The sequence below is a fragment of the Crotalus tigris genome, unplaced genomic scaffold, assembly GCF_016545835.1.
Source record: "Crotalus tigris isolate CLP2741 ecotype Arizona unplaced genomic scaffold, ASM1654583v1 scf7180000018122.1127207, whole genome shotgun sequence".
Classification (NCBI taxonomy): Eukaryota; Metazoa; Chordata; class Lepidosauria; order Squamata; family Viperidae; genus Crotalus; species Crotalus tigris.
In genome coordinates this window covers 191984-219711 of record NW_024096835.1, presented here as the reverse complement: position 1 = coordinate 219711, position 27728 = coordinate 191984, and the positions used below count along the sequence as shown (strand labels likewise).

The 27728-nt window shown below is 38.5% G+C and overlaps 2 protein-coding genes across 2 annotated transcripts in view; one reads left to right on the top strand and one right to left on the bottom strand.

Moving 5' to 3' along the window:
* Positions 1–9709: 9709 nt before the first annotated feature.
* Positions 9710–27728, top strand: part of ABHD6 (abhydrolase domain containing 6, acylglycerol lipase) — a 75018-nt gene continuing 56999 nt past the window's right edge. Inside the window, exon 1 of the mRNA XM_039348083.1 lies at positions 9710–10098. The gene's annotated coding sequence lies outside the window, so the exon portion shown is untranslated. The remainder of the gene's footprint in view (positions 10099–27728) is intronic.
* DNASE1L3 (deoxyribonuclease 1 like 3) lies at positions 11957–24728 on the bottom strand. Its single transcript, XM_039348086.1, has 8 exons — positions 24224–24728; positions 21995–22083; positions 20254–20337; positions 19141–19253; positions 17383–17495; positions 17125–17282; positions 14160–14256; positions 11957–12426 (listed from the first exon to the last, which is right to left on the bottom strand). Exons 1-8 carry the CDS (start codon positions 24353–24355, stop codon positions 12307–12309), a joined length of 906 nt encoding a protein of 301 aa, XP_039204020.1. The 5' UTR covers positions 24356–24728; the 3' UTR covers positions 11957–12306.

Genomic DNA, 27728 nt, shown 5'->3' with positions numbered 1-27728 from the left:
TGTTCTGCAAGTTGACAAGACAATCATTTACAAAGGAAAGGAAAGAGCTTAAATCATCCAGGGTACAGTCCCCATCAGAGCCAAAAGACGACTGGTGGGGGGGGGGAATGGATGAAGAAATCAGGGAAGAGACTGAAGGGTTAAAATTGGCAGAATCTGTAAACTACTTGAGCTCTACTCTATGAGCCCCAGAGGTCAAGATTGAAAGGCCTGAGCAAGCTGGAGGGTGAACCTTGGGTAATCTAGAAAGTGATGTTCATATCTACCTTTCCCCACTCTGGGGAAGAAATGAGACACCCCTTGTTCTGAACTGATGGTCCCCTGTGGATCCCAGATACTTCATTCAAGACAGGGGAACAAAAGCCCTGTTATTGCCATTTGTGCACATGAGAATGTGAGAGGGAAAGCAAACTAGCATGGGTGCTCATGCTTTGCAAAGTGCACTAGACAGGTATGCTTGGCAAAGCTGTTTCCACATTTAACAGATATAATTTACAGGAAACCTGAGAATCTCACACCCAGAAGGTACTTCCTGAACCCAAGAAAAATGGCATTGCAGCCATCAGCTTATATTACACAAAGGGAAAAAACAGCCCAACCTATTAAAAACAGTATCGCAAAAAACAGATTAGAAACACATGTTAAGATAGGCAAGAAAATGGTAAGTGAGCACCTGTCCAGCCTAGACGAGTTCAAATCACCAGGACCAGATGGATTACACCCCAAGGTTCTCAAGGAACTGGCAGATGTGATCTCAGAACCACTGAACTATATCTTTCAAAGATCCTGGACCACTGGAAAACTACCGGAGGACTGGAAAAGAGCTGATGTAGTTCCCATCTTCAAAAAAGGAAAAAAAAAATGGATCCAGGAAATTACAGACCTATCAGCCTAACCTCAATACCTGGCAAGATTCTGGAAAAGATAATCAAATAACGAATCAGCAAACACCTAGAGGCAAACAAAGTCATTACCAAAAGCCAACATGGGTTTGTCAAAAACAGATCATGCCAGACAAATCTTATCGCATTCTTTTTTTTTAAACAAAATTTTATTAAATTTATATAGGTGAGGAAAAATAGGAAGAATACAGGTATGGTAAAGAGAAGGGTAAAAGGAAAGGGGGAGGGGAAGGAAATAAGGAATTAGGGTAAAATAAGGATAGGTACAATCACATATTTCAACAAACAAGCAACCGTCCGGTTCATAATAATGAGTAAATATCATATTCAACCATTTTTAAGAAAGCTTAAACTGTAATATATTAAAAATAATTAGTAAGCAAATACGTTGATCTATTAAGTAAACACTACTAATAAAATCACACACACAAAAAATAGATCCTAACAATCAAAAGTAACAAATGAAAATCAGTAAATCAGGAAAAGTAATCGTATCATCAAAGTGTTAGTTAGAACTTGATTAAAAATCAGTCATCTATTCTAAAATATTAAATCCTTCAAGTTCTAACGTGTCTCTAACCATTGATAAAATTTTTCCCAAGATCTAAAATAAATTGAATCATCTTTTTCTTTCATTTCTAACATTAGTCTATCCATTTCTGCACACTCTAAAATTTTGGTAATAATAATCTGATCAGATGGTAGATTCTCATTTTTCCAAAACTGGGCAAATACTATCCTTGCAGCAGTTAAAACATGCAATATCAAGTAGTCATTCTCTTTACCATAATTAGGTCTTAATATTCCTAACAAAAACAATTCTGGTTTAAATTCTATTTGTAGTTTCATCATCTTTTCCAACCATCTATGAATCTTAGACCAATATTTCTTAGCGATAGGGCATGTCCACCAGGCATGATAATAAGTGCCTGGCTGTTGTTTACATTTCCAGCAAATATCCAAAACATTTTTAAACATTTTTGCTAGCGAACTGGTGTCATATGCCAACTATAGAACATCTTATATAAGTTTTCTTTATATGCTACCGCTTTTGTAAGCTTAATGTTTTTATCCCAAAGTTTTTGCCAGTCTTCCAAATCTATAGAATATCCAAAGTTCTTTGCCCATACTATCATTGTTTCTTTCACTTGTTCTTCTTCCATCTTCCAGTTTAGAAGAAATTTATAGAGTTTTCTACTCAAATTCTCATCTGTTTTTAACAAAATTTTATCCAATGGGTCTGTTCTTTGTAAAAACCTGTCGATTTTATATCTTTTTCATATCTTGTTTGAATTTGCAAATAGGACCACCATGTCAAATCGATACCTTGTAGTTATAAAGTTTGCCTGTCCTTAAGTTTTCCCTCTTTATCTAAAATGTCTTTATAACTAACCAGTTTGTCATAATTAATCAGATTTGGATAAGCAAATGCTTCCATTGTTGAAAGCCACTCAGGTATCTTATCACATTCTTTGACCAAGTAAAAAAATTAGTGGACCAGAGGAATGCTGTGGATATAATTTACTTGAACTTCAATAAGGCATTTGATAAAGTAGATCGCAACCTACTACTTGATAAGATAGAATAATGTGGGTTAGACAGCATCACCACCAGATGTATTTGTAGCTAGCTGACCAGCTGTACTCAGTGTATAGTCCTCAATGGAACTACATCTACTGTATATGGAGGGAAGTGAGTAGTGGGGTGCCCCAGGGCTCTGTCCTGGGCCCAGGGCTCTTCAGTATCTTCATCAATGATTTGGATGAGGTGATAAATGGGGAACTCATCAAATTTGCAGACGACACCAAGCTGGCAGGAATAGCCAACACTCCAGAAGATAGGCTTAAGATACAGAAGGATCTTTACAGACTTGAACATTGGGTGCTATCTAACAAAATGAAATTCAGTGGTGAAAAAAATAAGGTTCTACATTTAGGCAAGAAAAAACAAATGCACAGATATAGCTTAGGAGGTACCTTACTCAATAGTAGTAGTAACTGTGAAAGGGATCTCAGAGTCCTAATGGACAGTCACTTAAATATTAGCCAGCAGTGTGCTGCAGCTGCCAAAAAAGCCAACAGAATGCTAGGCTGCATTAATAGAGGGATAGAATCAAGATCACGTGAAGTGTTAATACCACTTTACAATGCCTTGGTAAGGCCACACTTGGAATACTGCATCCAGTTTTGGTCACCGTGATGTAAAAAAGATGTTGAGACTCTAGAAAGAGTACAGAGAAGAGCAACAAAGATGATTTGGGGACTGGAGGCTAAAACTTACAAGGAACGGTTGCTGGAATTGGGTATGTCTAGTTTAATGAAGAGAAGGGCGAGGGATGACATGATAGCAGTGTTCCAATATCTCAGGGGTTGCCACAAAGAAGAGGGAGTCAAGCTATTCTCCAAAGCACCTAAAGGCAAGACAAGAAGCAATGGATGGAAACTAATCAAGGAGAGAAGCAACCTAGAACTAAGGAGAAACTTCCTGACAGTTAGAACAATTAACCAGTGGAACAACCTGCCTCCAGAAGTGGTGAATGCTCCAACACTGGAGGTTTTTAAGAAGAGACTGGATAGCCATTTGTCCGAAATGGTATAGGGTTTCCTGCTTGAGCAGGGGTTTGGACTAGATGACCTCCAAGGTCCCTTCCAACATCATCATTATCATCATCATCATCATCATCATCACTGCTGCTTATATGCTTGTATTCTCCAGTTTTTCTCACTGTCTGATTTGAAAACATAGCTGATTATAATTTTTATTTTTTATTATTTATTAAAAAAAATTTTACTTGAAAAGATCCTATGTGTCAATGCTCCACTGAGATTGATGGAACATAGCAAACTATTATAAAACAAAATTATACAAAATAAATGTAATGAACAAACTATCACTTTATCTCTTCCAATATACCTGAAAAGTGACTCTTTTTTAACTAAAAATAAATGAGTTCATCTTTCATTGGTAAAGATAAGATAGATAAGATAAGATGAGCTGAGCTGAAATAAGATAAGATGAGGTAAGGTGAGGTGAGGCGAGGTGGGGAGGGGAGGGGCGGGGCAAGGCGAGGCGAGGCGAGACAAGACAAGATAAGATAAGATAACCTTTATTGTCGTTTTTTTACTGTGGACACACTGGCACACATTAAAAATGAAATTTAGTTGCTTGTTCTTAAAAGTGTACACAAATATAACACACATTTAAACATGCTATATACAACATATGTATAAACTTTCACCCTTATATATAAATAACATATAAATATTAATCACTGTCTAACTTGAATACATAGGTTGTATCCATAGGTTTCATAGTCATAGGTTTCATGTTATGACTCGACTGAAAGATGATAGCAATATGAAATATATTTTACTGTGTGATTTATTACACAAAAAATGTTGTCCAAAGTGCTGCAGAGGAATAAAGGATGACAATATCAGTGCACAATTTGATACACTGAGGATGCTTTTTCTGATGTGGTTAAATCACTGCCTTTTCTGTGATTCAGCATGTGCTGGTTGATGGACTGAAACTCCATTTGTTGTTCCAGTGTTGGTCTTTTCATCATTCTTTAACTCTCATTCTTTTCTGCATTTCTCCTCTTAGTTTGGCTCAGAGCCATTTAAAGAGTTTGGGAAATTACATTTGCCTAAGGGTGCATGGATAATGTGATGACTTACTGTAACTAGTCTATGTGAATGCACCTCCTGTCACTCTTGCAAGACAAGGATTTGGCAGCAAATCTCAGTCATCCCATTCCACACAACTTAATCTGACTTCTAATCTTGGACTTGGCCACAATGGGATAAAAATCTTGAGTGCAAATTAGAATGAAGTAATATTAAATAGCTGATTGGCCTTTGTCCCTGTGAGACTGCACTTCCCTCATGGCTGTTCAAATCTGATTTTTCTTCTTCCCACTTTTTCCAAGTTTCAACAGACTCTTTTCTTTGTGCTTCATGGCCAAATGGCTGTTGTTTCTTGATTGGTATTTCTGCTGTCAGAACGAAGGGTCTCGTTCTGGCTCATCAGCTACTCATGCTGTGACTCTTCTAGAGTAAGCGGTGGTAACTGTTTTTATATAATATTTTATTAATTTTCCAATTTTACATTTGAATATTTAAGAAGCAACGTGGTGACTGGGTTAATCAATAGTTCAATAACAAAATCTTAGTGCAAATCTCAGGTTACAACATCAAATATTTCTTCTCTTTTTCCCTTAACATTTACTGTCTCATATTCAGGTTAGTACATTTCTAGTTATATCAACTCAGTAAAAACATCATTATTACATTTATCAATAATTTTTTAGCTTATACATATCTTAATTACATTCCATCTTCATAAACAATCCATATCCTGTTATTGATTTTTACTCAATTTTTAATTTCTCATCAATATTCCAATTTAACCTTTGATATTTATAATTTTCACACTTTGGGTAACCAACATTTCCCTTATCTCACTTCATAACAAATTATAATATTCAAAATACATATTTTATCTATGTGAATATAATCTTGTTCTATTTCTTTAGAGATATTTATTTCCCACCATATTGAATCATCTACTTAATAACACAATATCCCCTTTAATAAATCAAAACCATTATATATATTGCCTGGGTTAATCAATAAATCAAACGTATTCATAATATTTAATTTTCTTTTCCCTTTTAAGTCTAATTTTTAAATATTAAACTGATAAAATTCTTATTTTCGACTGGTTTCCAAATATTTTAAATCTAATAACCAAAATTCCCCTTATTTCAACATCTCCCTTTAATCCTCTAATTGGCAATATAAAATCGTCTCTAATGAGTCAAAATCCCAATTCTTTCAACCTTATTCTAGCTTTCTTCCTTTGCCAACTAGGCTTTCGTATCGGCGCCTTTAAATCATCAAATAGATCTCCTTCTATTTTTACATATGTTATTTGAATTAAAGGAGACCATTTGATTGCCAGTTTTCTGGAAGGACTAGTCCATTTGTATTCATTAAATTGTCTCCCTGTTATTCCAGTTCCCCATGTTTGCTCTAATATATTTGTCTTCAATTCAATCTGTTCTACTTCTTTCTCACATTTCTTCTGATTTATATAGAAAGTCATTTCCATTTTCAATATTGTCACTTCCTTTTCTGGATTTTCCATCAGGTGTATTTGTTGGTCAATTGAGTCCTCTGTCTTAATATTTGGTTGTCCCGCTTCTTCTGTTATCTTCTGCATTGTTGGTTTTTTGGTTGTAGTCAAAATTTGGCTTTGTGCATCTAAGCTGGCATCTTGATCTTTTATTTTAGGTCTTATTTTATCACACATTAAAAGAATGGTTTCATGTATTGCTTTTAACATAGAATCTTTTCCTGGTCTTCATCCATCTCTTTCACTTATTTGTAAATAGTCTTTCTGGTAAAAGTTATTTGTTAAGCAAAAGTCAGTAAAGGTTTACATTCACAGTTCAAGTAGGCCAATTTTGCTGCCCAGCTGTTCTCTTACAGCTAAGTCTCTCACAGATGGTTCCAAGGTCAGGAAGGTCTTATCTAAAGTCTGGGCTTTGAGACAAGTCTCTTTTTAGGAAATAACAAATTGCAATACCCAGCTTCACCACAAGATGTCACTGATGCCATTTAGAGTTTTTTAAGTCCCGAATTTTTCTAATTCTTTTTCCAATTTTATTTCTTTTTTGTAGATAACAAAAGTCTCCAATAGAAATAGGAAAAATTTTGGTCCCCAAGTTTCAAGAACATATAAAACTTTAATTAGATTAAAGTTGTTCTTTTTAATGCTTTGATTCCCCTGGGTAATCAGATGCCGCTATTCTTAGAGGGTGGGAAAGAAATTCCCTCTCTCCTCACAGGGGGACGATACTTCAAACAACCTTTACAGGAAAAGAAGGTATTGGGGTAAAGAGAAGATCAGATCTCACCCAGTTTCATCCACATTGCTTTCAAAGTGGTTGATAGTAGATTTGACTTTGGCTTTCTGCAGCCTAATGATGAGCCATATTGCTATAGCCAGTCTTTTCTCCGCCAGTTTGGAGGACTGCCACGGATTGAGCGGAGGGGCTGCTGCCCTCCTGCGATCAAGTGGAGGTCCCCTCCTTGCTCGTCGCCCCTATAGGGTGACTTTTGACCCTTTCCAAGGTCCCCCAGCAAAGGAAAATCAGATGTAGAAGATGGAGTTGCTTTCCAAGTGTATGTGTCGATAAACTGGAAGAAATGGTGGTAACTTAAGTCAAGTAATTTGGGAGCAATTTTGCTTCCAGGTGGAATTTCATCTGGCCTTCTGAGTGATGGGTTCTAGGCAGGCTTCTGCCGAAAGTGCCACAAAAGAGACATAAGTCTCTTGGAGAATATTTTGGACTATATCTCCACCCCAATCTGTCTTGAGAGAATGCAGGATCTCAATATTTCAACTGATATTGTTTTATGAAATTTGCTTGTTTCCCATCCTCTGCTTGTAGCAATATCCTGCCTAATAAAATGTTCCTGAGAATTTTATGCGTAGATGTTCCTTTGCAGATTTTTAGTGGCTCCTAATAATGGTATCAGACAACTGTGGCAAAGACAGTATTCAGCAGGAGATCAGCGCCACACTTGTGAGAGATTTTACTGTATATTCAAGGGAATGGGCTTGTCTGAGCTGTTAACTCAGGAGGGAACATAATGAGAAGATAAGTGTTAAGAGAAACTTCTTGCTTCAGAGAATGTTCTTTAATCTGCTCCAGAAAAGGGAGCAGCAACCATTTTGTGTCCTCCAAATCCACTGGAAGCAGGGCCCAGTTGCCAAGCTTAAAAAACAGCCTGCCTCCACCCACACGCATACCACAAGCCCATCTGATGCATACCATTTCATGAATCATAAAAGAAAAGTTTTGGATTTAACTCCAAAACTATATTTCTTTCTTTTTCTAAATTATACTTTGGCTTGCCCTGGCACTCCTTGGTTGCATTCCAAACAGGACAGAAGTCTATTTGTATATATACTTGTGGATTTGCTCAAGGCATTTATTCCCATGTATTTGGAATCTGGATCTGTAAATCTTAACAACAGCACAGTAAGAAACGTTTACAATGAGAAGTATATTACTATCCATTGTCAGTATCAGAGGATTTAGGTAAAAATAGGCAAATTACGTTCTGTAAAGTTCCATGTTCCAAAGATGTCTATTGGTATATATAATACTGGTGTAATAATTTTCACTGTATCACCTGCAGAAAAGTGTCCATGTATTGTTCACCTGTGCAATCTTTTATTTCAGGCAAGGTGACTGGGAATTTCTGGGAATTATTGTCAGCACATCTTAAAAATCCTAAAGTTGAGAAATGCTGCTCTAATTGAGGCTTTTATGGTGTGAATGCCCTGTGTCCTTCAAGAATTTTTCAAGGGATTCTAATGATATGGTTTGTAATTTGTAATCCCTTAGTGTTTTATCAGCTATCAAGTTTTGGGGGACCCTACTTCATTTAGAGATTTTGTATATGCTTATTTTTGTAACAACATTTATTTTTCAGTAATTTTACTACTATATACAACTTGTTTAGTGTTCATGCTGCAGCTAATAAGAAATTCTTCTGATTCTTGCTTTGTCTGCCTGCCTCCTCATGTTGAACCAAGCAAGCTAAAGCCTCAATAGCCTCATTAGGACAATTTACTTAGATTTTTTATGACTCAGCCACCTTGGGCAAACTCAGTACATTTGCTTGATGTATGATTGAACATATTCAACTCAGGAAAAAAAAGTATATTTAATAAGTATCCTACTGGCTCTCGGTCCTGCAAAACATGTTAATTTAGCCACTAAGCTAATTAAGCTGGCAGTAAGTAAAGTCAAAGGCAGATACCAAGTGAAGTTTTCAGTATGGCATGGCATAGAAGAAAACAGCAAATTATCACAAACATTGAGTTATGAGAAGAAATAAAGAAATCAGGCTATGGAATTCAGACAGGGAAAACTACAGGGGAAGGGTTGCCTTTATTTTAACTCTGAATGAGTTTTGTTGAGGCTAGCAGTCGATTGTCTTGGTGGAAGGAACAATTGATTATTTCTGTCTTTTTCTGCTCAGTGGAATGAAGCCATGTTGGGGAAATAATTTTATTGTTGTGAATATTCCCAGTTGAGTCACAAGGAAATGATTTCACTGGATAAAATAGAATTTGTTCTGGGTCAGGAATGAAATACAGAATCGTCTTTTTTTTTTTCTCCCCCCTATCTAGGCTGTGCGTTTCCTCAGTTTGAAAAAAAATGGCCAACAGTTTGGGCTTGGCCAGTTCATCATCACCAGAGCAGTAAAAATGGTAACTTTGGGACACCCTTCTGTAGGCTGAAAATAAGTCTCAGGAGAACCTTAAGTTGGTTAAAATTCAGAAATACTTCTTTGTCCGATTAAGTAAATCAAAATAAAAAGGAAGTAATTCTTTATAGTTAAATAGATGTCTTGTGAGCTAAAGCAAGGAAAGGTTTGTGCACCCTCTGGTGGGAATAGTAAGACAAAATGAAGAAAAAGATTATATGTAAAGAAAAGAAAACCACCTATTCCTTTATTGACAATCAAATGCCGATGTTTATCTAGAGCAGGGGTAGTCAACCTTGGCTCTTTTATGACTCGTGGACTTCAATTCCCAAAATTCCTGAGCCAGCTGGAATGGTTCTATTTGCATTCTTGAATTGCTCAATGTTCAAAAGCATTGATTTGGAAGCAGGAGGGGGAGCAAAATGTTTTTCTTATCTGACTTTGCAAGCTGCCATGTTTAGACTCACTTCACCAGCTTTGTTACGACTTCAGTTCAATTTGACCAAAGGTCAAAATACCTAAGCGAAAGCTGAACCATGCTGTTTTGATACCAGGAAGGGCTGGCAAAACAGAAAAGAGGAAAGAAATATGGCAGTTCTATTACAATGTTAATAACAAGTTGCTGTGGTGTTTTGAAAATCTTTTTACATTCTAGAGCATTTGCTGCCCTGAATTGCTTGATGTGAGCAGCATTTAAATTTATTAGTAAGTAAGTAAAAAATTGGGCTGGGCGAGGTACTATTTGATTTCTCCATATTTGTCTCTTGAGAAAAGTCATTAGAGCAAATAAGGTCTAAGGTGTGGAGTGGAAAATAGTTAAATAAACAAGGAAAGAAGACTGGCTTGCTGACCCGAGCAAGAATACAAGCAGGACATTGTTAGTGACTTGTCACCCAGCACCGGAGGTAAGTACATCATTTTCTCTCTTTCTGGATGACATTGCTAGAATTAAGTGTTTCCACTTTAGGGAAGAATTAATTATACCTGTAATATAGAACACCACTGTTGAAAAGAAGAATGACAGTATAAATAAAAATAGAATGGGGATGACAAAGGTAAGGGTTTAATATATAAAAGTGTTATAAATTGTTATTATTACTATTATTTTTCAAAATAGTCAGCTGGCCAATCCATAGCACAGCTTGCTTAATTTTGCCATAGTATACTGTGCAGGTCAATAGTGGCATATCCAATAAACCATGGTTAAACTATGATGCATAAACTAAGCAAGTCTACATAAGGCCTCCTTCATGGATTACTGCCTTATCGTGGCGAAGGGGCTTGCGTAACTCAATGAAGCTATGAGCTATGCCGTGCAGGGCCACTCAAGACGGACCGGTCAGAGCAGAGAGTTCTGACAAAATGTGGTCCACTGGAGAAGGAAATGACAACCCACTCCGGTATCTTTGCCATGAAAACCCCATGGACAGTATCAAAAGACAAAAAGATATGACGCTGGAAGATGAGCCCCTCAGGTTGGAAGGTGTCCAATAAACTACTGGGGAAGAGCAGAGGGCTAGTACTAGTAGCACCAGAAAGAGTGAAGTGACTGGGCCAAAGCTGAAATGACGCTCAGCTGTGGCTATATCTGGTGGTGAAAGGAAAGTCCGATGCTGTAAAGATCTTTTCTCCATAGGAACCTGGAATGTAGTTTGAGGACCCACCTCAGCTAACCACCCAAGAAAGCAGAACTCTTGAAACAGGCATTGTCTCAAAAGGAAACTTTTATTAGGGGTTAGTGACAGTAGGAAAGTCAAGGCAAGATCTGGGGAAAACCCCGCACAAATGGTATAGTTAAGCTAGCAATATTCCTCCGTTCACGAAAGTCTCAATGTCCATTTGAAATCCATCCAATTTACAGGTGGCATGCTGCCTGGCCGGTTGGTACAGTTGGTGCGCATCTCAAGGTCTTCTCCACCTTTCGTTTCACCGTAACCATCTCCCTGATAAGGGAGACACATTCCTTTCTCAAGATGATGGAGGCAGGAGAGGGAAAGTAGAAAGCGAAATTTATCCCAAGCGAAAGCACATTCCCCTTCCCACCAAACAGAATGGCAGGCCCAAAAGTAGAATATATATGCAGGGAAAACAATGAGGGTTTGGGGACCTGACACTACCAATTGCATGGTTATATACACATTTTGAAAAGATATTTCTTGGTTGCTTAATGAAAAAAAACCTTGTATAATTGTTTGCTCTACTAATATGGACACTCACTGTTATCAGGTTTCAACAACATGGTCTCTAATATGTTAATATGGTACAGCAAAGAAATTAGATCCTACGCATCAAACATGAGATAAACAGTCAAACATGAGATAAAATCTGATAGAACAAAATCGTTTTCAGCAGGCTGACACGTCTTTACTTGTTATCATTTTTTATGTTTATGTCTTACTTGGCAAAATACAGTCAACATACAGTCCTATGAAAGAACTTTTGGTGACAAAAGTATCTGGAGGAATTCAAGAACAGCCTGCATTCAAAAATTTTTGGGAGTTCAAGACTATCTAAAGTTATAATTTATTTCAATAATTATTTGGAGATGGAGCACATTGGCTTGGTTCATACAATGTGAGCCACGAACTCCAGGCTGTGTATTAGAACTATATGAACCAAACCACTATCTCAGTACAATGGAGTTTATGAAGATGACCTTCAGAATCCAGACTGAATCAACAAATCCACAGTTCTCTGCCCATTTGAACTTTGCAATATATATATATATATATATATATATATATATATATATATATATATATATATATATATATGTTTTAGTGTAATTGTTAATATATATATATACACAAACAGTAGACAGATCTGTTCTGACTACTTAAATTTCTATGTTTATAAGATCAGATATGGAACAATTTTGAACAAACTATTTCATCAAATAATCCATGCAATAGAAACTAAGACATTCAAATTAATCTAAATTGTTTATTTTATAAACAAGCAGCATTTCATTAACCTTGAATGTTTTGAATATTATAAAGATATGGGCTTTGCATTTTTTGAGTTAACTATATCCTAGTGTAGCAAGACATCCATAAAAATGACCGCAAAATCAGCTCTTTTCTTGTGAATATACATTTTTGGGTTTGCGTGTTTTAGGTTTGACTAGAACAACATTTCACTGGATGTACAAGAGTTCTACAATATCTGGCTGTTCTTCTTGAGGAACTTCTCAGCTGGAATTCTACTGGGAAGTGATCACTCACTGCTAAGGCCTGTGAAGAAAAATGTATATTTTAAGTTAGAGACTATGGTGCACTAATATATAACATTATTATGTATAAAGTTAATATTATGATTAGTAGCTGATATTCATTGTTGTTTTACAACAAACATGAAGCAAAGATACTTCCTCCCAATTATATTAACTCGGGACCATGGACTTCGCTACACATACAACTCACTGAATCATAAAGTACCCAGTCAGATTTAGCCTAGCCTGCTGCATGAACTGTGCCTCTATGGTCAGTTTAGTCTGTATTGGTTGAACCCAGAAAATTGAGTGGAATAAATTATAGTTATATTAACCATGATTAGGCTGGGGTTTAATTTGCCCTGTGCACTCAGCATCTGTCTTAGCAGGGGTTCCCAACTACAGCCTTGTAAACATTTCTTGATGCTGGGCAGATTTTAAGAAAGAGATCTTTAGTGAGCATTTCCAGATATTGGAACTAACCAGAGAAGGGAAAATAAGAAAAGGAGGCCAGAATCCACCTGGAAGTAGAACGAAACTGAGAAGCAAAAAGAGCTCAAAGTATTTTGGTATAAGTAAGTTTGTGTGCAGAATTTCTCTGACTTTTGCTCTTTTCTTGGATAACAACACTATTTTTGGTATAGTAGTCTTTCTTTTTCTTTCTTTCTTTCTTTCTTTCTTTCTTTCTTTCTTTCTTTCTTTCTTTCTTTCTTTCTTTCTCTCTCTCTCTCTCTCTCTGTCAGCTCATCTTACCACAGGGTAACTCTGGGAAGTTTACAATATTAAAAAGATACAATTTTACAAAACCTATAGACAATATGAACTAAATAATATTAAAAGATAAATACTCACCCCTAAGTAAAAGTTAGGGAGGGAGTAAGATGAGCCAAGGGAGGGGAATGGGGGAATCTGTTATTAGTCTGTCAACCACCCCAATGTGACCCCCCCCAATAAGAGCCCCAAGCCATCTGGCAAAACCAGATCTTTAAGTTCTGCAGAAGATCAGGAGGGTCAAAGCTGACCTTACTCCAAGGGGCAAGATGTTTCAAAGGGCAGGATGTATCTATTTTCCCAAAAGCAAAAGTCTAAGAAAAGAAATAATTCTTTTAACAACTTAAATGGAAACAGCGGTACCGGTCTATTGCCCAGACCATTTTTCTGAAGGTATAGAAGCAGAGTACAGGATGGTTGTTAAACAAACACAGTGGTTGTTAAACTTTTTGGGGGCTGGGAGGGTCGTCCAATGGTCACTAAGCAACCATTCATAAATCGAGAATTGTAGAGTAGCTTTAATTTTTCTGAAGACCAATTGGTGATACTTAGCGAAGCAGACACAGAGAAAAACAACAATTAGTGTAGAATCTCTTAGGTCAACCCCACCAACACAAACACTTGCAGAGCCCAATCAGGATTTGCAGCAATTACAGTTCCAACATCCTGGGAGGTCAGTTGGGAAAAGCTGTTTTAGAAACGGGAAATCTTGCTTGCTTTCTCTCTCAATGCATCTTTGCCCATAGGAATCTAATTAGCATCACTGGAGGACAAGTAGTGGGAATCTGGTGCCCGTTGCTTTATTTTCCCTTCTTAGTCTACCTGTCTCAGTTCTACCTGTCTCTTCTTCTTTCCCGATTGATCCCACATATATGCCTCTTTCCCTTTTGACACAACAGAGCTGTGATCCCAAGCCCTGGCAGGTCACAGCAAAACAAAACTTAGAAAAGTTTCCCTGGAGCATCACCCTACGCTTTAACAAACCTGTTCCTCAGTCATGGAGAAGGCCCTCTGAAAATCAAAGGTACTGGCTGAGCCCAGCATGGCGGTATTTATGAGCATCTCCCCATGGAGCACAATCCTATACAGTAAGAGAAAGTGAGAACAAGACCATGGCATTAGTAACTACCTAAGCCCTCATAGAAGAAATACATTGCAGAAAAGATGGCATGTGGTGGAATGCCAACCCAAGGATGGGTTCTCAGGAGCAACAGTGGCCTGCAGCCAGCGCCCTGACCCACTGCTGCAGTATCACAAGCAGCTGGGAAGGATCTCTCATCTTCTGGCTTTTCAGAACTGTTTTTTTTCTTTGCATCCTCTGCACATAACACAGCAAGAAGGCAAGCATACAACAAGATTATAGGCGGGTATTTTTTTAAAAAAAAACAAGCCATGTTGAATTTAATGTATGTTGCTCCAATGAAACTGGGCAGGGTAATAGTTTGCAGTAGTTTACATATGCCATTATATAGCACAGAGAGAGTCTCCTGCTTTTTTTTTTTTTACTAGTTTTCTTTCAGTGGAATAAAATATAATTTATTTTGTATAAATAAATTGTCCAGGGTAGTTCTGGAAAAATTCTCAGCAGTGGAGTTTGGTAGTTTTATACTAATTTAATGTGATGGCCTGGATATACAACTTTCTATGAAACAGTTTGCACCCTCCCTGTTTTCCCATATTTTTATTATATACCAAGAGAATGTATCAGGGTAGAGCTCCTTCCATGTGAAGTTCATGATTTTATGTAGATTTACAAGGATGCAAGCCTCATTAGATTTAGACTCTTGCCAAGTCTACCTGTACAGGATTGCATATACATCATAAAGAGTAGATTTGTCATCCATCTTTTTTATGTTTAATTATTAGCTGCCCAAAATCAATGGGATGAATACAGTATATATCTTGTAGAGGGGATTCCCTGCAGATCTGTTACCTAAGACCATGTTTGACCAGAGATAAAGGTAAGCTGCCTTAATTGTTAAGAACTTGGATTGCTTCCTGTTCAGCTGTTTTACTTAATTCCATTCCTATCCAACTTTTAATTTTTGAGAATTCCTAGACAGCTGGCAGGGTCCACAAAACTGGAGGAGCACAAGAGCAAGTATACTTCTTCAAAACAGGAAAGAGGACCTGGGAAATTACAGATCAGTTAACTTGAGCCTTGAGTAAGAATGCAACAGTTTGAAGTGACTAACACTTTAGATGAGAGAGAAGATTCAGAAAGATCTGGATGGGCTGGAACAGAAAACTGAAATAAACAAGATGAAATTTAACAAAAAACATGTCCTATATCTGAAGAAAAAAAAACTTGAAAGACACAAAGCATAGAAGTGACCTGGCTTGCAGTAGTACATGTGAAAAGTTGTACATGTATTATAGTATCTTAAGTTTATCTATGTGAGTCAACAGTGTGATGCAGCTACCAAAAGCAAATGCTATTCTGGGATATATTAATAGAAGCATGGAGTTCAAATCATGGAATATAATTACTCCACTCTACTCTACCTTGGTCAGAAATGCTGTATGCTGTAACAAGCAGGTGTAACCAGACATCAACAAAGTGGAGCAAGTTCAGAGGAAGGCTGTCAAGAAGGTGAGGGAATTGGAAACCAAATTCTTTGAAAATGGTTAAAGAAACTGGGTATGTTTATACAATAGAAGAGTAAACTAAAGAGGGATAGAATAAAAGCTGTCAGCCAGCAGAACAGGTTACTTCATGAAGCGATACTTTCCCCTTTATTAGAGAACTTCAGAAAGAGGCTGGAGATACATTATTTGCCTCCAATAACACCCTGATAATGAGCTGCGAAACAGTTTTTATGGTTTTGCATAACAGTTGCTATGAGGTAGAGACAGGAAGTAAAAGACGATTATTTAGGGTTGAAGTTTGGAAAAAGGAGAATTGGCTGGTGAATCATGTTGGAAATGCTGTCTGTTCTAGGCAGATTCAAGACCACTGAAATATCTGTGGGTGAGCTATAAAAAGTTCACTGAAGACAGATGCTATGCAATCTGATCCAGGAGACAGGTATCTTTCATGTCATAAAACCATATCCAAAGAAGGATCAAGGAAGACAATATCTAGATAGCATATTCTAGTAGATTTAATGAAGATACAAAGTTTTCTTTTTGAATATCAAAGAAAAGTTATTTCAGCCAGAGCTGCAGCTTTAGTTCCATTTTGCTGTATCTCAGACACAGTATGAATTAACTTGTTAAGAATCTGATTGGCATCCCAACTTTTCACTCTGGCTTTCTGTCATTAAACCAAGAAGCACTGGAATATTCCCACCATTTAGACTTCTGAGACAATGTGCTCTCAGCTGGACATGCTTATGCCACAAGAGGACCCATGCTACTCATTGGGAAAGGCTGAATTATGGCCAGCCAGCCAGCTGGCCTCTATATATCTTGGTCTGACTCCCATAATTATTGGTGGAAGAGGCTACCATAACTGGGTATGACCCTGGTGAAAGCTTTCCACAAACGATGAACACTTATCCACCAAAGCAGCCCAAGTAGGGAAGAGGGGCCATATTAAATGGTTGGGACAATGATGTGAAGTACATGAGTTGAAAGACAAGGCTATCCGAGTTTTCTTTTGTGTGTGTGTGAATAATACTTTTCTTTGTTGCATGAAGGGTGCATACAGTTTTAGTACTCCTTGCTTCAAAGTGATGGGTTACCATGCCATCCACTTTTGATAGTCAAAACCTCCAAAAGAAGACTAGGGGATGCAGGCAATCTGGGACTATAGATTGTCTGCCTTCCATATAAGTTAGCTAGCTTGATTCTCATTATTTTCTTGTTGTCTTCATCTCCTGTGATGAGTCAACTAGAGCTTTGCCAACTTCACAGGACAGGTTCTTTTCATATTGCAAATCATAGGTAGCATTAGTAGATGAACTGAATGGAATACGAATGAGTCAACTGTAACTTGAACCATTACCTGTCATAGGGGCAGTGTGTTGTTGATTTCACAGTTGTATCTCTTTTATCATCAATTATCCAAACAAAGTCAGTGTGATTTCGTAATCGGATATTTTTCCACTGCTTCTTTGCCACATAGCCACAGCCAGCATTGAAGTCTCCCATAAATATGAAATTCTTTTAAAAATGAGAGACATATTTTAAGATAGAGCTGCTAAATACATAATGCACACATGAGAGAAGATTGGCTCGCTCTGTTGAGCTGGCTTTGGCTAACCTTAGTCTTCCAGTGCAACTTGACATCCAGAAACACATTATAGAGTTCATCGATTTCTTGCACAGCCATTTCAGGCATTGTGTGTATCGGGATGATCACAAATTCTGTGACCGCTTAACAAAAATTTGTTAAAAAAAAGAAGAAAAAAAGAGGGATTATTGGCAGTTTTTAAAACTCACAGACTGAAGAAGCAGACATTTAATTTCCATGCATTTGAACCCAGAGATAATATGCAAAAACAAAATAAACTATCGCTTGTGCAGCACAGCCCTCCAATTTTTTTCTTTTTGATTTTCCAGTTTCGCTATCCCATCCTTTCAGACTGAAGAATCACTGACTTTAAAACCGGCAAGTGGTGGGACAAGTAGGGTTGTAAAAGAGGAAAGAAAGCAGACAAGCCTGTTGTGATTAGAGTTTCATTCAGCTGTTCTGCAGTGGGAATTTGTAATGTCCCACTACCTGACTCAGGAGAAGGCTCCTGTACTCCTCCTACCGCAGCACCTCCTTTGTTGCATGCAGCTGATCATATTAGAAATGGAAACAGAAACAACCCCAGTTGCAAGTTGTCTATGTAGAGCAACAGCTAGCAAGTGGTCAGCTAAAATGGCAAGCTCTTCTGGAAAACGGAGCCTTTGGTGCAATGAAATGGCTGCTGAATTACTTGAGAAAAATGAAAAGGGCTTCACTTCAATTTGCCATCCTCCTGATCTGTTTTTCAAAGCTTCTGCATGAATTTATCTAATAGTAAGTCTATCGCTATTTGGATAGAGCATGGATAGTCCTCAATTTACAACAAGTCGCTTAGTGACAGATCTTCCCAAAGCTACTTATGATCTGGTTTCAACAATTGGACCACATTTACAGCCATGCCCCATGGACACTAGACCATGATTTACCATGGAAACTGATGTTTACTTCTGTTTTCCAGCAAAAAATGGTCCATAGCAAGCACTGGGATTGCTTAATGACTGCTACGTTCATTTAACAACTGCTGCAACAAAGGTCATGAAATTGGGTCTGATCGTGTGACGACCTGCTCAGGACTGTCATGACTTTCAACCATAATTGCCCAATTATTGTTGTAAGTCAATGACTACCTGTATTGGCTTCTAAAGTGCAGGGACATACATGCCTTAACTGTATGGATCAACCAAGATGTTTTTGTAAAGACAGAAAAACATGGCTTGATGTTTCTTTCGGCATCTTAAAGCCCTTTTTAAAAAACTTGTGATTATATCAATCACACTAAAACTTGTGATTATGCTGTATCAATTGTGCTTGCTGGGATAATGGTGACCATAGCAGGTCCATCAGACTGGTCCAAACACCATGTTAAAGTAGTGACCTCTGAGCTGCATAGAATCCTCCCTCTCCACATATACCCTTTGGTTTCTACCTAGCACCTCAAATCACCCTAGTGAAATGAGGTAGCTTCTGCAATGTGGACATGTTTTTCAGAGTTGGTGGTCAAGTTTGAGTAATTTGCCTCCTGGAGGACCTCTATTTCTATCCTTAAACCTCATTAAAATTAAGTTGGAAAAAATGGTCCTTCTTTGGGATTTGGGATATGGCCTTTTTATTTAGGTGGGAATGTTGGTTGTTTTTCCAACAGATATCAGTTTAAAAGAGCTCTGGTGTTGAACCCTTGGCTTTAGAGGGCAAGGATATTTCTGTGTTTTCTAGATCTCAGACTTCTCCAAGGATCCCATTTCTTTTGACTTTCAACCTTGAACAAGAAGGACATTAACTGTGTCTAACCTGTTCTTGGAGAGTTGAACCAAACAATAAAAGGTTCTCTGGAAAAGGCATCTTCATCACCCGGCTGCAGATCAGGATACTGATAAATTTGCCTCACACAGACACTTTCCAATCTGTAGTGTAAATTAATATATCAGTAGAAGATTACTGTTCCAAGTGTGGACATGTTAATCTTGATTATTCCAAGGCTGTCTTTCTGATTTATGGTGGCCAAGAATAAAAAAAATAGGTAACAAAAACACTATGTATGGTTAAGTTACAATCCTAAAATAATTGAATTCAGTGGGAGTTAACATATAATAATAATAATAATAATAATAATAATAATAATAATAATAAAGTTGGAAGGTCATCTATTCCAACCCTCTGCTCAGGCAGGAAACCCTATACCATTTCAGACAAATGGCTGTCCAGTCTCTTCTTAAAAACTCCAGTGTTGGAAGTTTTTAATTAAACTAGGTTAGCAAAAATATTTGGTATAATCAGAGCTAATATCTGAGGAGCAATGGACATGGGTACTTGAGCCTAGACTAAATTGGGCTGGATAATTTGTGATTTAACATTCATAGAACTCCCTCACAATGTTATTTGTTAACTGACTTAGAGTTGTTATGTTTGGGTTGCCAGAAGACCACCAGAAATCTCTTTTTGGCCATCTAATGAATATATAGGTTTTCATATTTTTATATGGTACCACTTCCAATTTTCTTTTCTAAAAGTTTATAGTCAGTAGTCATTAGCTATTGATACTAAGTACAGTAGCTTTTTTATGCCTTCCCTATCTTAGCAATGACAGATGTGCTAGATTCTGCTACCTACAATGATATTTCTTTTTTGCTTCCGTGATAGCACGGTGCATTAATAGAAAATTTCTCTCAGTTTTCCTCACATATTTTTATTCGATTTATACTGTTTTAACAACTTGTGCTTATTATTGCATTTTATTTTTGTACATTTGTATATTTGTAGATAGATAAGAGAGAGAGAGAGAGAGAGAGAGAGAGAGAGAGAGAGAGAGAGAGAGAGAGAGCACATTTCTACAGCTGTAGGCCTCTGCATTTTTTTCTCACAGTTTCTGAATAATAACATTTATACTGAATGAAATCAACATACCTGTAGAAAAAAGCATATTGCTCTTTGTAATTCCTTCTTCCTAACCTCTTACTGACCACATAATTGTATGTTCCTTCTGACCGTCTGGGAAGAAAAATAAATCTGATTTTTAATTTATTACTAAGATCCAGATGGGTTTATCTGCACTGCCACCAATAGATTAAAGAGAGCAGGAAGGAACATTGTTATCTCCTACTCTTTAGCCCCAAAATAATCTCTGCCTATGTTCTTCTGCTGCCTGTCCAAAGTAGCCTTTTTTGGCTTGTACCAATGTAAGCATGGCAGTAGTTTCCTTTCTTCTAGGCCAGTGATGGCAAACCTATGGCACGCATGCCAGAGGTGGCAATCCGAGCCCTCTCTGTGGGCACACATGCCGTTGCCCCAGCCTTGCCTCCCCCACGACCCCCTCCTCACCAAAAGCCCCCCTGGAGGAGAGCCGCCCCCGAGCGTGGCCCATGCAGAGCAGTGCAGCCAAGGACATGGCAGCCAGGCAGCATAGTCAAGACTCTGCCCTTACACCCCATCGCGCACAGTTGATGCTGCGGGGCACAGGCAGAGGGCATGGCTGCAATGGTGCTGCTCGGCTGCCTGGGCAATCTGCGGCGGGCCCTGGAGGCGGTGAGTGGCCCTGCAGGCAGGCGGGATGGGGGCGGGGCAGGAGGTGGAGAGGGGCGGGGCCAGTTTTTGGGCACTCGGTCTCTAAAAGGTTCGCCATCACTGTTCTAGGCAACCCCCTTCACCAGATACTTTCTTAGCCCCTGTGCATAGGCAGAAATAGCATCCCCCCATTTTACCACCTGTTCTTCAAGAAGGTCTGCTGCAGCTTCTGCTATAGGTCATTCTTAGTGACATAGTGGTTATAGCACTTGCTTGAAGTGAAGAACAGCTCCAGTTTCAAACTTGATCCATATTTTTAAATATTATTTTTCTTTTCCTGAGCCATCTAGTTTTCCTCTAAGCTTGGGAGCTGGGAGTAAAATCTTTTAAACTCAAGTGACTGGAAAAACAAAGGAGCCTAGCAGAAAAGGCCAGTGGGAAGGAAGGTAGCTCAGGGAAAGAAAAATAGCAATTAAAAAAATCCCCACTTTTGCCAATTTACAAACTGCAGCAGACTTTTAAGAAAAGCTGGGAAAAGAGCAAGATTTTTTTTAAATTTTATTTTAAAGTTGGATGTTGTGCCTGCTGGATAGTATGCACTCTATGCAGAGGTACATACACACACAAACACATTTCTACAGTGTTGGTGTCCCACTGTATTTGAACTACTTTACTCAGATCTCTGTATGTGGGCTGGATTTATGCCCATCTAGAGCAATTTAAAGAACTCTTTGGAGGGAGGGAGGAAGAAATGAGCACAAAAATGGTTCCTTTCTTGTTTTATTCTAAGTTCCAACGTTACTCTTTGCACATTTATTGTATTAGTTTGTAGTTTTTAATCATATTAAACCATATTAAATATTTATTCATATTAAATATTTAAAAATGTGCCTGATGCAGACTAATATTTCATTCTGATCACCTTTCATCAATATTGGTTTTGTGACTCATACACATATCACTTACCCACCTATATATCAAACATATATTGCCTCTCTCTTTCTCTTCTTTTCTCCAATAAAGACGAGAGCAATCAGGAAATATTTACTCTAATTAATGGCTTCATTCAGAGTATTTTATCCAGTGTCACCCAAATCTTCATTCACTCCTACAAGTTTTAATATACTTCATATCTGCATCTTACCCATTCAGTTTCTCTAATAGAAAGGGACATATTCTGTTCCTATTGTCCTTTATTTCCATTAGTAGCATGATATCACAGCGAGATATAATCTGAGGAGCAAACAAAAATGGTCTGTAAAGGTTCTGTGTTTGGCATGTTGTACTATGAGAATTGCTGATTAGGGCTCTAATTTAATTAGGATCATAATGGTTACATTGCAGTAATAATGGAACTGAAAAAATAATACTGTCAACTTGACTATGTGCTTTTTGTGGAGAAAGGTTGCAGGCAGTTATGGAATTCATTTAGTTATATTTATTCATAATTTCAGGTTGTAAGCTGCCCATTCACCAATGAAGGTTCTCAATGACCCCCATTCCTTTGAAAATATGTCCCTTTCAGTGAAGAGGTTATGTAGTGGTTACAGGGGACAAATGGGAAGATCTTGGCTCAAATCTGTAATGATTATCCAGAGCTTACCAGGTCCCATACAACCTGTTATTCAGAGTTTTTCCTGAAGATGTTCCTCGACAGCAGTTGCCTTTTTGTGCTTCTTAAAAGAAGTAACAATTCCCAACTGACCCTTTGACAGACCTTAACAGGCACTGCCACAGGACACCTACACTGATAACTACTCAGCAGTCTTTCCAGTTTAGGAATTACAAACTAGGAGAGCATCCATTGAGATCACTAATCCCAGATCCAGAACAGTATTAAGAAGGCCTGTTAATTAATATTAGGACATATACTTTGAGAAAATCTTATTAGGTCTGAAGAATCAAGCTTGCTTGAAATTCTGCTGCTAATCAGGGTAGAGCATGCAACAGCTAGCACTGAGCTTGCATTATAACGTAAATTATAAGCACATAATTGTATACCCTGGACCAAGCTAGTGCCATATTTAATCATTTTGTGGGCTTTTAATATAAAAAAGGTGTTATAGATGTATACCATAGCTTGGGAATTAATGAGGGAGTGATGACAGGTGCAGGGACACTGAGGAGTTCACAGGGAAGATATTTCACAGGCTGTTTAAGTTAGATTCTCACACATTTTTAATTGATGTGTTGTGCTGATGAATAATGAATGCTCAGTGTATTGGGTATAAAAATTTTACAAACCCACCTCCTGGCATGGGTATGCCAGGATAGACCATTGCATATATACCTGGTATCCATTCCAGGAAGCACTGTATGTTTACTCCATTAAATATTAAACTTTAATAAAGCTTATTATTAGCTTTCAGTTCTCTTTCTTGGAAATTTCTCATAATTACTGAGCCTGAAGGCATTTGCCTTTACATTTGCCTTTGGGTTAACAATCATATAATTGCATATGTTTTGATGCTTTGTGGGTTTTTGGCTTGATTATTTGTTTGATGTTATTTTATACCACCAGAGTCACCTTGTTTGAATAGGGCAGCTTTACAATTATTAAATTAATGACAATAGTCTATGTCTCTAAATTTAAACACATACACACATACAAGATCACAGCTCTATTAATAAGTAAAGATCCATAGTAGTATTTTAAATCTGCCTAAATCCAAATATTGACTTACTGTTTGCTGAATAGCCAAATAAATTCATTCTGTTAAATGAACATTTTGGGCCACCCTTTAAAATATCACAGCAATGAGCCTGCATCAAGACACTCATATACAGAATAGCATATTTTATCAGAATTAGAGATTTGAAATTCATTATTTACTAGGAAAGAAAAATTCATGGAAAGAAGCTGCATTCTACTTTTCCTGAGAAACCCAAAATGACTCCAAAGAGAAGTCATTGCAATGTGAGAATAAAATACTATTTTTGTTAACCTGCTCCTATTACCCAAACCTTTGAATGGTATCTACTGTAAGTATTCAACTCTTGCCCCCATGAGCACCTTTTGACTTATCATGATCATTTCTTAATGAGCTCAGAGGTATTTTATACTGGCAATTAAACTAATTAGAAGTGGCAATATCCGAAAAGACATCGGAAAAGAATGATTTTTTCCCCCTGAGAAATCATATATTTTAGTAATCTTACATAGTTACTAACAACAGCATTTGCAAGTAAAGTCTTGCTTATCCATGTAGTTTCGATCTGGTGATGACTTTTTGGGGTAAGTTTGTTGCTAAAATCACAGATTTATTTATGCTCAAATGCACATTAATCTGAAACTCATCTGTGTTAATATATAATTATTCAGTTGAAAACCCCACTATCTAGTTGAACTTAATCCCAAGAGAGAACAACATACCTCTACAATAACATCTATGATTTCTGGTTTTTTTCTCTTAGATTCTCCAAATGATCTCACGTTGAAAGAGCAGATTCTTAGGCTCTGAACAACCTGGCCAAAAAAGAGCAGGAACAGAAAAAAATGCAGCATTTTTTAAGCTTTACCAAAAGAGAATGCAGAACTTCTCTCTCGTTAGCACTCGCACTGCCAAAAATAGTAGAATTTATAACTATGCTCCTTTTGTGATCACTATGCAAATCAAGCAACCGCCTCCCAGCTTCACTTACACTTTATTCACTTCTCTATTTTCAGTTTAAGGTCAGCCTCAGTTGAGGAACTTAACTTTCTGCCCTGCAAGAATGACTTGAAATTGAAGTTATCCTCCGAATTCACGTGATTTGGACTACTCTAATATTGTTCATTCTCAGTGGCAGGAACCCTAAAGGATTTAAAACATTATTCATTTCTCATGTGAGCAGAGACCTTGGGATATTGTACATACTTTCTATTATTAAGTTTCATACTCGCTTCATCTTTCCAAATATGCCACTCCTTTTCTTGTCTCTAGGTTGCTAATGAAAGGTCATATGGAATTTACAAAGGTCAAAGAGTCAGAGCTGTAGTTCTCCTATGACATCTGCAAAATTTATTCCCATATACTGTAATATAGGAAACTTTGTCAATGAGGAACCTGACTCCTTTTAGTTTAAATTAAAGTTTCCTCATGAGACTGAAACAATTGAAGGTTTTTTTTTTCACATTGGTCTATAGGACTTCCTATTATATTCTCACAAAAAAACTCATGTCCCTTTCCAGGCACACAACATTGTGCTCGGTGCAGAAAAAAAGAAAGAAGTACTGCAATCGGTAAAATAAATTAAAGGCAGGAGACAAAATGAAAAGAAGTCTACATATATATAGTTTATGCATTATTCACTATAATTGTTGTGTCCTGAGCCTGCAAGAGCTGAAAGCAGGCTCAGAATTGTTACAAATGGTCCCAGGCAATCCAAAAGCTGCCTAGGACCAGACAGAGTGGCGCCAGCCTTATGCGCATGTGCAAGGTGCGAAAATGGTCAATTCCTATTGGTTCACACTGTCCGGGTTTCAGGCACTATAAAAGGCCTGTGTGCCTTTTGCTGCTTGCTTGGTTGTAGGAGAGAGAAATAAAGAGTTTGTTGTTTTCACCATGTGTCTTCGTCAATTGCCAACAAGCCGAAAACACAATACTGGCGATGAAGGTGGGATCCCTGCAAGCAAGAAAAAGAATTAGGACTCACCAAGGAAGTCCTGACAATTGGGAAGACGGTGTCCTACATTTGCGACTCAGCCTGCCAGTACAGCATCGCTGGAGGTGAGCTCGGCAAAAGGATCCTTCCCTAAATCATAGCTTGCACAGGAGGCAATTAGCGAAGGCCGGAGAGCTTACGATGTCGAAGATTGGCCGTTTGACTGATTTTGATGTCTCCCACCCAGAGAGATGGAATTCATACGTAGCACGGGTGGAGAACTACTTTAGAGTAAATCAAATCAGAGAAGACGGCCTGAATGCAGCAACACTTCTGTGTGCCTACGGACAGGAAGCTTTTGACATCACGGAAAATCTGGTGGCCCCTGCACTTCTGGAGTCAGTAACATACGCTGACTTGAAGAAGATGTTGAAAGAACACTTCCAGCCGAAATTATCTGTCATTGCTTGGAGGCACGCGTTCAAGCAGAGAGACTAGAGGCCGGGTGAATCTGCTGTGGACTTTATTGCTGCCTTAAGACAAGTGGCCAGGCCTTGTGAGTTCAAGGATCTGGAAGAAAGGCTGCGCGATCGCTTCATGTGTGGCTTGAGAAGTAGCGACCTACAACAAAAGATTTTTGTGAAAGAAGAGGTCTCGTTCCAAGACGCGTTAAGAGAGGTGGCAGCTGAAGAAGCAGCAGGCTTCTGTGAAGGCTTTGCGGCTCACCAGGAACCCTCCAGCCACCGCTAACGTCCATCAAGAGGACACTCGAGAAGAATCCGAAGCAGATCCTGAAGAGGAGGTGGACAGGCTTCACCAGCCAGCTGAAAGGAGGCCGAAGGGCTGTCCAGACAAGGCCCCAGCATCTCTTCAGTGTGCGGAGGACGCCACAGGCAAGCTGACTGCAGGTTTTGCTCTGCCATTTGCCAGGCATGTGGCAGGCAAGACCACATCACCTCTGTCTATTTGGGTCGCCAGAAGGTTCAACCTCGGGAAGAATTGCTTCAGAAAGGTACCCGGGTCCCCAGCCAACACAGGGTGGGTTTCTGCACATTGCGCAGGAGTATTCTGAGGACAGGGACACACAAGTCCCTTAAGAAAAAACTTTGCATTGACGTGAAGTTGCAAGGGGTTCCCTTATTGATGGAGTTGGACACAGGGTCCGCTCTATCAATCATTTCACTTGACACCTTCAAAAGGATTTGCAGCACTAGTGGCCTTCGAGTTAAACTCAGGCCATCAAATCTAATACTCACTGATTTTCAGAATTCTAAGGTCTGTGTAAAGGGGGAGGCCACACTCAAGGTACAGCGTAAGGATTTTGAAGGTTTCCTGGATGTGATGGTAGTTGGGGGTGAACATACGAGTTTTATTGGACTTGATTGGTTTGAGGCTCTGGGAATCCAAGCAACTGGGCTGCACAACTTGCAAATGTTGGGCCTTGCAGAGGTTTGCAAGGAGTTTGCTGATGTGTTTAGTTCAGAGCTAGGATCCTACAAGGGGCCTCCCATTGCACTACGGTTAGACCCAACTATCACGCCCATCAGCGTTAAGTTTAGAAGGGTGCCTTTTGCCCTCAAAAGTAAGATAGATGCTGAGCTGAACAAATTGCTCCAGTAGGGCATTTTAGAACCTGTAGATTCTGGTCCATGGGAAAACCCCATAGTAATGCCTTTAAAGGCTAATAGGGAAGTCCGTATATGTGCAGACTATAAGTGCACACTGAATAAAGCATTGCAACAGCATGCATATCCAGTGCCTGTTGTAAGCCACATTCTGGTCTCCCTCAAAGGGGGGTGCATTTTTGCGAAACTTAACGTGGCACAGGCCTATCAACAGCTACCTGTTGATGAGGCATCTGCAGAGGCCCAGATGATTGTAACACACAGGGGGCCTTCAAGGTCAAAAGACTGCAATTTGGGGTAAATGTAGCCCCTGGCATATTCCAAAGTGTCATGGAGCGTACACTTCAGGGTATTCCTGGGGTCTGTCCTACTTCGATAACGTCCTCATTGGTGGGGAGTCATCTCAAAATTTAGCAGAAAGGCTAAAGGCTGTCTTGCTTCGTTTTTGCAAAGCAGGCCTTAACCTGAAGCAGAATAAATGCAAGATTGGAGTCACTTCCACTGACTTCTTAGGGTTCAGGATTGATGCCCAAGGCATTCACCCTGCTGAATCCAAGCTTCAAGCGATTCAGCAGGCCCCAAGGCCCAAGTCCAAAAGTGAGCTGCAAGCTTTCTTGGGGCTCTTAAATTTCTATCACACATTCCTTCCACATAAGGCTGCAGTGGCTG